The sequence below is a fragment of the Ursus arctos genome, unplaced genomic scaffold, assembly GCF_023065955.2.
Source record: "Ursus arctos isolate Adak ecotype North America unplaced genomic scaffold, UrsArc2.0 scaffold_23, whole genome shotgun sequence".
NCBI lineage: Eukaryota > Metazoa > Chordata > Mammalia > Carnivora > Ursidae > Ursus > Ursus arctos.
In genome coordinates this window covers 41,660,131-41,670,152 of record NW_026622908.1, presented here as the reverse complement: position 1 = coordinate 41,670,152, position 10,022 = coordinate 41,660,131, and the positions used below count along the sequence as shown (strand labels likewise).

General features: G+C 57.3%; 1 protein-coding gene across 1 annotated transcript; it reads right to left on the bottom strand.

Annotated features, from left to right (window-relative positions):
- Positions 1-7,235: 7,235 nt before the first annotated feature.
- TIGD3 (tigger transposable element derived 3) lies at positions 7,236-10,022 on the bottom strand. Its single transcript, XM_026482862.4, has 2 exons — positions 9,943-10,022; positions 7,236-9,016 (listed from the first exon to the last, which is right to left on the bottom strand). The coding sequence occupies exon 2, from the start codon at positions 8,998-9,000 to the stop codon at positions 7,579-7,581; it is 1,422 nt and encodes a 473-aa protein (XP_026338647.1). The 5' UTR covers positions 9,001-9,016; positions 9,943-10,022; the 3' UTR covers positions 7,236-7,578.

Sequence of the window (10,022 nt, the reverse complement as noted above, 5' to 3'; positions counted from 1 at the left end):
CCACCCATCGCCGTAGTATTACAGTTTACAACGTTATAGCTATTATCGCAGTCTCGGCTCAGAGACAGTGTGTTACTTGTCCGAGGTCACACAGCCAGTATGCCACATGGCTCACCTGGACACATCTGAGCCCTGTCACTCTGCTGCTCTGCCCTCCCTGGGGTCTGAGACCGTCTTCCACCAAAGTTCAAACTTACCCAGGCTAGGCCTGCCGGCATCAGCCCCCGTGTACCGGCCGGAGCTCTTCTTCACTGGATCGTGGGCTGCCGATGGCGGTTGGCCCCCCGAATGGTACCCCCCTTCTTCCAGTGTCACAGTGTGGCCGCAGGGCCCGTGGCCTGGGACCCAGGCTCTGCTTCCTAACCTCCCTGAGAGCTCAGCGCGCCCCCGTGCTCGGACTTTGGCCCGCCCACTCTTGGCCAGAAGTGTCGACCCCTGAAGGCCCTGCCGGGGAAGCAGGAGGCACCCCGTGGGCCAGGAGCCTGCGTGCGGGGAGCACAGCCCATCTGACCCCCCAGGCCGCTCTGGCACGATGTTGCTGCGATAGATTGGCTCGCGCTTACTGACGCAACAGGCAGGGGCCTGCGGGTTTCCAGGTCAGGGCTGATTCCTCCGTGGTCCGTGGAGCGGGGGTGTCTGGTCAGAAATGCAGAACCCTGGGCCCCACCGGGGACGGACCCAATGAGAAGCTCTGAGACTGGGGCCTAGGAAGCCGTGCAAAGCTCTCGGGTACCTTTTACACACGTTCAAGTTTAAGAAATGGTGTTCAGGTGCTCCTCCCGGCCGAAATGCGTTGCCCTTTCGAGCTGAGGGGGTCGTGAATCCAGGAGAGGTGACTGGAACTCCCAGCTCCGGTGGCCTCCCCTCCTGTCCAGACTCAGGAAGCCCGTGTTCCTGGGATGGAAAAACAGGGTCTGTGTCAGCCAGTCACTGCCCTTTCTGTGCCTCAGTTTCCTCTGATGTCTGGTCAGTTTGTGAGCCCCAGTGGCTGTCCAGCCCCCTGCGGTGCCAGGCATTTGAGGTGGGTAGGCAGTGATGGTCTGATAGTTGTTGGGGGCACGGGGGGCGGGGGGCAGTGGGTGCCTGTGGAAGAGGAGGTGGTGTTTATAAATGGGCGAGAAGGGAGCAGGGGGTCAGGGTGGTCCTCTGTAGTTCGCCATGAGTCACATTACCAGTCAGCAAGAGAATACAATTTAAAAATCCTTTTTTGATTTGGTTTTAGTTAAATCCTCTTTTGGGGTAGTAATTACACCCATAAGCCTGCCTCAGTACTGTCCGTTTTCCCCATCTGGTTCTTTCCAGAAGTGTCTCTGGGGGCTGGAACTCCTCTCCTCTAGTTCCTCACTTAGAGCCAGAGAGAAGGCAGGCCTCCCATGGGGCTGCTCAGTTCCGGGCCGGCTCCTTCCGCTGCCGTGACAGGGCTGCTGGCTGGGCTGCCCGAACACAGTTGGAGTGAGGTTAGGGTTAAGTGTGACAGGGTTAGTGAGGCAACAGCTCACTCCTCTTTCAGAGCCCAGGGAAGGGATGCAACGGGAGGAAAGGAGGTTGGAAAGACAAATATCAGGCAGGAAGTGGCCAAGGATTTTTTTCTTTTTCTTTTTTTTAACTAGGCTCCACACCCAGCATGGAGCCCAACACGGGGCGTGAACTCACCACTCTAAGATCAAGACCTGAGTTGAGGGGCACCTGGGGGGCTCAGTCGGTTAAGCGTCTGCCTTTGGCTCAAGTCATGATCCCAGGGTCCTGGGATGGAGCCCCTCATCGAGCTCCCTGCTCAGCGGGAAGCCTGCTTCTCCCTCTGCCATTCCCACTGCTTGTGCTCTCTCGTTGCTCTCTCTCTTTCTCAAAGAAAAAAACCAAAACCAAAAACCAAAAACCTCAGCTGAGATGCTGAGATCAAGTCAGACACTTAACGGACTGAGCCCCCCAGGCAACCTGTGGCCAAGGATATTTTTAAAAGCCACGTGTTTTTACATCAGCAGGGTCTCGTAGTACTCATGTTAAATTCCTCAAGGAACTAACACGTTGTTAGAGGCCATGGTTCTTTCTGAGAGCTCACTGAGATCGAAGGAGTCCCTAAGAACCGAATAGCAAATGCAGCTGCTTTGAGGTCGGCAGTGGGGCCGGTGTCTGAGCCTTGCACGTAAGGAGCCTGTGACCTGGGCAAACGTACAGAGCATCTCGCCGGTGTTCGTGCTGTCAAACGTGACACTTATTTTTATAGCAGTGATCACAGTAGGAGAAATTACAGGAGGCTAACTGATGAGGACTCCCTGCACGCAGGGACAGGGAGGTATGACACGCCAGGGGACGATTCTGGCTTAAATACTTCTTCCAGACTCACTAAGAGCTGAGCCACGGGGAGGCACTTTGCAAATGTGACTTCGTTGGTGTTTCTAGCCTCACTGACCACTGTCCTGAGCCCCAGGCCCACACTGCTGGCTGTCTCTGGTCACGGATCCTCGAGCGTCCCAAAGTGCCTCACGTTCCCCCTCAGCCTTCTCCTGCTACAGTGCTCTGTGGCCCAGGAATGTCCTCAGGCCTAAAGTCTCAGAGAAGCTCCCCTCCCACATCAAAGGAGTCCCCAGGTCCTGCTAGCCCTGCTTCTAAGGTGTTCTAGGACTCACTCCCTCTTTCTCAGTCATGAAACCACAGCCCTGATCCTGTCCTGAATCTGGACAAATAACTCAACTTTTTCCCACTCTCCTTGTCCCCCTCGATGGCTTTCCATTACTCTGAGGAATCAAGGCAAGCTCTTCCTACAATCTTCAAGGCCCTCAGACATTCACCTTCTTTTGGTTCTTTAAACAACCACATGCCCTCTCACCACAGGACATTTGCATCTACAGTTCTCACGGCCTGTGCACCTCCCACTCATCCTTCTGCTGTCATCACCACTTCCTTAGGGAAACTCTCCTCAGCCTCTCTGTCTAGGTCAAGTTCCTTTGGCTTATGCCAGTGGTTTGGAATCACCTGGGGGGCTTGTTCAAATGCAGATTCCTGGGTCCCATGCTGGGGCAACTGAATCAGTAGGTTTGAGGAGACTCCAAGAAGCTGTGCTTTCCGAGGTTCCTCCTGATGCTGCCGGTCTGGGCCACCGTTTGAGAAGCACTAGCTTGTGCTCTCACGTAATCCCCACTTCATCTGGAATCACTCGCTTTGTGTGTGTGATTCCTTTCTGATAATTGTCTTTCCTCCAAGCTATGAGCTCCGTGAAGCAGAGACCTTGTCTGTTTTTGTCCATCATCAAAATCCTAGCGGGCTCACAGAGCTGCTCAGTAAAGAGCTTTGAACAAATAAATGAATGAGTAAATGAAAGAAAGAGTCCCCTCTGGCAGGCTGGCGCTCTAGACTTTACCTAGAGTCCTCCTACTACAAGGGAGCTAGATTCCAGATCCGTTATTACAAACGCGATCTTAAAGCCATTGCTAACTTTTCAAGAAGTAAGGGAACTTCCCAGGCGCCCCTTCAAAACAAGGAAGTAAGTGTAAATCGGGGGGTTGGAACTGGAGCTGCCCGTGGGGCTCACACTAAAGCTGAGACCTCGGAGGTTAAAGAACCTCTCGGAGCTGAAGACTAGGCTTTGAGTCCACGACACTCACAGGGGAGCCAACCCCAAGATTCATAAATTAAACCAAGATTCTGGAAAGGGATACACCTTTAGTGAAACAGTAAACCAGAAAACCTCCACCTACCAAAAAGGGAATTTACAAAGAAACCTACCTCTCCCTTGTGGCGGACAGAAATTAAGAATAAGAGTCTCCTCTGTGAACCAGGAACCACTTGCCTACCCACGGTACTTCAGGTCTGGAACATCTTTCCGGGAGAAATTAATTTATCATGATAGTTGCGCCCTCTCGTGCCTAGTAGGGGTAATTACACATTTTTTTCAGAAGGAGATATCCCTAAATCGGATCTTCGGGTTTTCCAGAGATGAAAAATAAAAAATAAACTAATAAAATATTTTTAAAAATTATTCCCACAACCAGAAACTAAGAGACACACAAAGAAAAAGCCACCATGAGTTAAAGCATCAGTAGAAACAGAAAGCAACAGATTTAGCCCCCCTCCCCAAAGGGTCTATATAGGTCACTTCCTATTTCTCCTGCTGGCTCAAGCCCCTTAGGAACAGGGACTGTGTCTCATTCATCTCTGCTGCCCTGGAGCTCTGAATGCCCCCTGAACAGAGAGGGTGTTCATCACAGGCTTGTAGATGAACGGAAACAACGTCCGTGCTCTTCCTGCCCTCACCGCGCACGTGGTGATGCCCGCACGGCGGGAAGGGACGCCCGGCCTCGGTGAGAGCTCCAAAGCTCCGCTCTGCTGGGCACCGCAGGCGTCCTCTTCCTTCCTCTCCTTCCTCTCCTTCCTCGGTGCCTCGCGCCCCGTCCATCAGGTCGCACCGAATGCGACAGCTTCCTCACTTACTCGGTTTTCCTGTTTCCACTTGTGCTCCCCGCTTCCCCATATGATCGTCACACAGTGATTAGAATTCGATTTTTCTAAAATATAACACATACTGTGTTCCTCCGTTGTCCAAATCAGGCGCCCACCAAAACCCCCTCCGAACTGCCTGTCTCACTTGACATGATAGTGAACGCTGTGGCCCAGAGGCCTCTTGCCTTCCTCTCCACCCTCCTCCTCTGCTTGTTCCCCCCGCCCCCGCCCCTGCCCCTCACTCTCCGCCACAGGACAGGTGCTCCCGGCCTGAGATGTTTGTACCTGCTGTTCCCTGGGCAGACAGCGCTTCCTTGGGAGCCGTAGGTGCCTCCTTACCATGCGCGACTCAGCCCGAAGGCCTTCTCCCTAACTCCCCTCTCCCAGCCCCTCTTGGCGACATCATTACGTTATTCTCGTCATGGCACGGATTGCCATCTAAAACGACCCGTGTTCGTTGGTTTACTGGTCTCTTCTTTCTCTCCCTCTACCAGAAAGTAAGGGCTTGGAGCGGAGGGACCATCTCTGTCTTGTTCTGGATCGGCCGCAGGGTCCTGGGACAGGGCCCGACCCGCAGGCGAAAAGGTCAGTAACTACTGCTTGAATGAGCCAACAAAGTCGCCTGCAAACAGGCCAAGCACGATTCAGGACAGCAGCGCACGGAAGGAAGGGGCTCCTTGTGGCTGTAGAAGCAAAGCTCCGGGAGGAAGCCGGTGCTGTGGCCGGCGCTGCTCTCAGGGGAACGCAACACCCAGAACAGAGGGCTGATGGGGCCCCTCCTTGTTGCCTTGTTCAGGTCTTTAGAGACCGTACAATTTTGGTTTTAACGTGTTTTTTTTTTTTTTAAGATTTATTTTTATTTTTATTTATTCAACAGAGATAGAGACAGCCAGCGAGAGAGGGAACACAGCAGGGGGAGTGGGAGAGGAAGAAGCAGGCTCATAGCGGAGGAGCCTGATGTGGGGCTCGATCCCATAACGCCGGGATCACGCCCTGAGCCGAAGGCAGACGCTTAACCGCTGTGCCACCCAGGCGCCCCTGGTTTTAACGTTTAACAAGATAGGTCAGAACTGGGATGATTTCAGAAAAGGGGAGATTTAAGACAGAAAACTAGAATCTGTGAGGAAAGCCTACAGGATTTGGGACTTGGAAGACCAGCAGGCAGCCTCGGCACTGTTGAAAAGTGACTTGTCGGGGGCGCCTGGGGGCTCAGGCGGTGAAGCCTCCAACTCTTGATTTGGGCTCAGGTCATGATCTCAGGGTCGTGGGATCGAGCAGCAGGGAGTCTGCTTAAGACTCTTTCTCCCTCAGCCCCTCTCCCCGCTTGCGCGCTCCCTGGCTCTCTCTCTCTCTCTAAAATAAATAAATAAACCTTTCTTTAAAAAAAAAAAAAAGTGAATTGTCAGTCGTTGAGCTGCCAGGTGTCCAGGAGGTCAGTTAGGACAATGAGACAAACTGAAGGTAATGTTTGAACAGCATCAGAGGCAAAAGAACAAAAGGGGCACCATTCCCCAGTGTTCCGATTTCCCCAACGAGACAGCGCTGGGTAAGATTCAGATGACACGCAGTGCAGATGAGGGACCTGTCAGGAACCCCGAATAACAGGCTCCCGTCTCTTTGTGGACCACAGAAGGCAGAGAGAGAGAAGGGCTAGGGGTGAAAGGTACTTCTCAAAGTGGAGAAAGGGCCGCAGCCAGTGCCCCCGGTGAGGAGACGCCTGGGCCAGGCGTGCAGGTGCGCCTGAGCGGGCCTGCCCTGGGCGCTGAGTCCTGGACCGCAGTGGCCCCCAGAAAGCTGCACTTCACTGGCTTGTGTTAGGCCACAGGAGGATTTTGGCCTGAGCTGGGCTCCTCACCAGCCCGGGTCTGTGTGTGCCCATGGCCCATGGCCTTTCCAGGTAAATCCATCCTCTTCAAGTCCTACTCCCCGATGTGGCTCAGGCTGCCCATCTCTCACCTGGACCACTCGGACTCTCTCTGCTGGTAGCTCTCACATCTTTGACCCACCCGCCACGTCTCAGTTATTCTAGAACCCTCACGAATGGCCTGTCGTCCTCATCCTGACCGAGACCCTTTGGGGTGCCCCACCACCACGTTTGCTGAGCTAAACAGCCCTCTCGCTCCCCAGGCCTCCCCATGTGCTCTGGAGGGACCGCCTGCCTCCCCCCACCACACTGGGCTCCTTCCCTCCCAGTCGGCCTCCGCGCCTGCCACCCCTTGGCCTGGACTGTCCTTCCTGCTCTTCTACCTGTCCTTCAGGATGCAGCTCAAAGCGCACCCCCTCCAGGAGTCTCCCCAGGCTCTGCGGGGCCACAGCACTTTGCACGCGCCTGGGTGACAGCCTTTAATCACGCTGCGCTGTCACTGTCTGCAAGGTCCTGCCGGTGGGAACGCCATTTTTGCAACCTCACCACGCAGGAGGCTTGCTGAAGAGATGCTGTGAAATGATCAGATGAACAAATGACTATTCCAAGTTCTGGCTCCTTTCGGTTTCCCTAAACTGTCCCTAAACTGTCCCCTCCTTCCTAACACCACTGCCCAGCTGCGATCTGAGAGCGGAGGCCTAGAGCCGCAGAATGTCCCAGGGGATCTGACTGTCAGCAGGTAAGGAGTCCCCATTCCCTGGGAGCCCTTCCTGCTGGGATTCTGGAAGAGGGGGGTTCCTGCTGGTCATCTGCCTGCACAGCAGACAGCCCGGACAGCTGCGCTGCAGCAAGCCCCGGCCGCCAATGTAAAAACTGTGAGTTGAAAGTTCTCGCCCTCCTCCCAGGAAATTAACACCCTGACCTCTTTCCTGATTAAAAACTTTATTTCCAGAAGCAGAACTGTTTCAAACACAGAGTTCAAGGGATCGGCCTGTCTGTAAAGCCCCAATTCCACCTTCCCAAGTCCCAGCCTCCCTAAGAGGTTCAGAAACTACGTGCTAGCTTCACCCCCTTGCGCCCCACCTTTGGACCCCTCTTCCCCAGGCTTGGACGACTTTCTCTCAGAGCTTCGACTGGGTCTCCCAGCTTGTCTCCCTTCGCCACCTTTCACGAGAGCTCCATTTCCACGGGAAAGAGACCAGCCTCCAGTCTGCCTTCCTAGAGAGGGCGTTTCCATGGGAAACAGGAGGAGCGGCTCCGGGAGCAGCGAGGGCCCGTCACAGGCAGCAGAGCCGCTCCACTTCCTCCTCACAGGCGTAGAATTTTTCAAAGAGCTCAGGGGAGGTGCTGTTGCACTCAAGCCACCTCCTCAGCGTGCCCAGAGCCCGGAGGGCGTCGGCTTTGGTGGGCAGGGGCTGGAAGCCCTCCTCTCCGCCCCCCTCCTCGTCCTCGGCGCCTGTCTCTTCTTTGCACGCGCCAGACGTGGGCTCCTCACCCTCCAGGTCCACGAAGCGGGCAAACTCCTGGAGGCTCAGCCCGCTGGGGACTGGAGGCATCTCGGAGGCTTCATCCGGGGACAGGGGCAGCTTGCAGGGAGCCAGCCCTTCCCGAATGAAGCTGCTGACAATGAGCTGGGGGGTCACCTTGGCCCAGGCGGCCGCCGCCAGGTGCAGGGCATCCAGCACCGTGATGCCGGCCCCCGCCTCCGCCAGCGAGGCGCCCGCCCTCCTGCTCTGGACGGCAGCCAGCTTGCCCAGCAGCCGGTGCCGGTAATGGGTCTTAAAGGCCCGGACCACGGAGCTGGGCAGGCCCGGTGTGCTGCCAGCGGCAGCGGTGGCCAGAGGCAGGAGCCTCACGTGGCAGAGTCCGGGCAGGCTCGCCAGCGCCTCCAGCACCCGGGCAGCCAGGAGCAGGGTGACCTGTCGGCCCTGCTGGCCCATGTCCCTGTCAAACTGGGCCAGCCACTCGGACCAGGGGATGCCCAGGTCCGGGTGGTAGGAGGCAGGCAGAGCCTCACTGCTGACTCCAAAGAAGCACCTCGGCGCGGTCCGGGGCCCACTGACCAACACCCGTCGCTTCTCCGTGCCTCTGCTGTTGGCGCACAGCAGCACCCGCACCCGACCGCAGGCGCCCGCTCCGCCGGGCACCGCCCGGTACAGCAGAGGCACTTCGGCACAGCCGAAAACGTCCTCTGGGGAGAAGTCTTTAAGAGAAAGAGGAGGCTGGGCCCGGGACATGGGGCCTGGGGGCGGTGGCTCAGGGGGAAAGGGGGGCGCAAGAACGTGGCGGGCCCCGAAGCCTACATTGTTACGGCGTTTCCAGCGGACCAGCCAGCCAATGCTGGGTACAAACTCCTGGCCCATGATGTCGGCCAGTTCCTTGGCTTTGTGGAGCAGCATGGGCCCCGTGACATCCCAGGCCTTGGCCCGGGCGATGTGGTACCAGCAGAGCAGAGCCTCGTCAATCCCGCTGTACTTGGACTCCCGCTTGCGCTTGCGCTCCCGGTTGGCTGTGCCACTGCACCAGTCCGCCAGCAGCTTCTCCTTATTCTTGCAGATGCGGGAGATCTGGGGCTGGGACACCTGGAAGCGCCGGGCCACCTCCGACTGGGACATCTTGGACTCATCCAGGAGTTCCAGCACCTGGATCTTCTCTGCCAGGGACAGGGCGTGAAGCTTCTTCTTGCTGCTCAGCTCCATGGCTTCTCTACGGCACCTGTGGGGGTAGGAAACAGTGAACGGGGTCCAGATGGCCGAGGCCAGGAGGCCGGGAAAGGAGCACAGGCAGGAAAAGAGGATATATGAGGACAGGGAAAGAGGCTGGTGTATGGGAAAGACCAGGGGAGACTGGGCCAGCTGGGATGGAGTGAGACGGTGCACTGGGTAGGTGTTCAGAGGGCTGGGCTGGAAGGAATGGAATGGCTAGGCTGAGGGAGCAGTGGGCTGGGCACGCACCAGGAGGAATGCCAGAGCAGAGCTGGGGAGGGGGTGGCTCACTGGTCAGAGGGAGAAGGAGTCTGGCCTGGGGTTGGGGGGAGAAGGATGAATAAAGCCAAGGGGACAGCTGCAGAGACAACAAAGGAGTATGGATGGGGGAGGACGGGGGACGGGCTGAGTGGGGCAGGTGTAGGGGATAATGGGGGGGGTAGTCTCTGGGAGGGGGAGGGGGATGATGGCTTGAGCTGGATTTAAATAAAGATACTGGGGGCAGGGTGGTGAGTGGATGAGCAGAGTTGAGGTGACAAGTGTGCAGACGACAAAGAGGGACAGATGGGGGCAGAAGGAGCGAGGCAAATTTGGTGCTGAGTCCTGAGGAGGTAAGACTGGGCGGGGGTCCGGCCTGGAGAGGGAGAGGGAGCGGGAGCTCGGGGCCGAGATGGCAGGTGCACAGGGGACAAACAGCAAGAGGGGTGAGGAGGTCGCGGGCAGCAAGAGGGACAGGGTGTCCCCAGAGGGAAGGGAGGTGGCCTGGGAGGGGTACTAGAGCTCGGGCACGAGCGCCTGGGACCGAGGCAGGCCGAGAGCCGGGCTCCACAACCTGGCCGGCCTCTCTCCATCTCGACGCGGGGTCTGTCGGCGGGGCGTACCCAGGCGCCCGCCCGCCCGGCCTCCCCGCCTCCCGGCATCCCGCTCCGCACCCACCTCAGGCACTCGTCCCGCGGCTCCCGCCCCTGCCCCGGCTCGGCTCGGAGCCCCCGTCCGGGCGGCGACGGGAGAGCAGG

Excerpts from the sequence above, each read along its gene's own strand:
- TIGD3 (XM_026482862.4), bottom strand. The coding sequence starts at position 9,000 with ATGGAGCTGAGCAGCAAGAAGAAGCTTCACGCCCTGTCCCTGGCAGAG.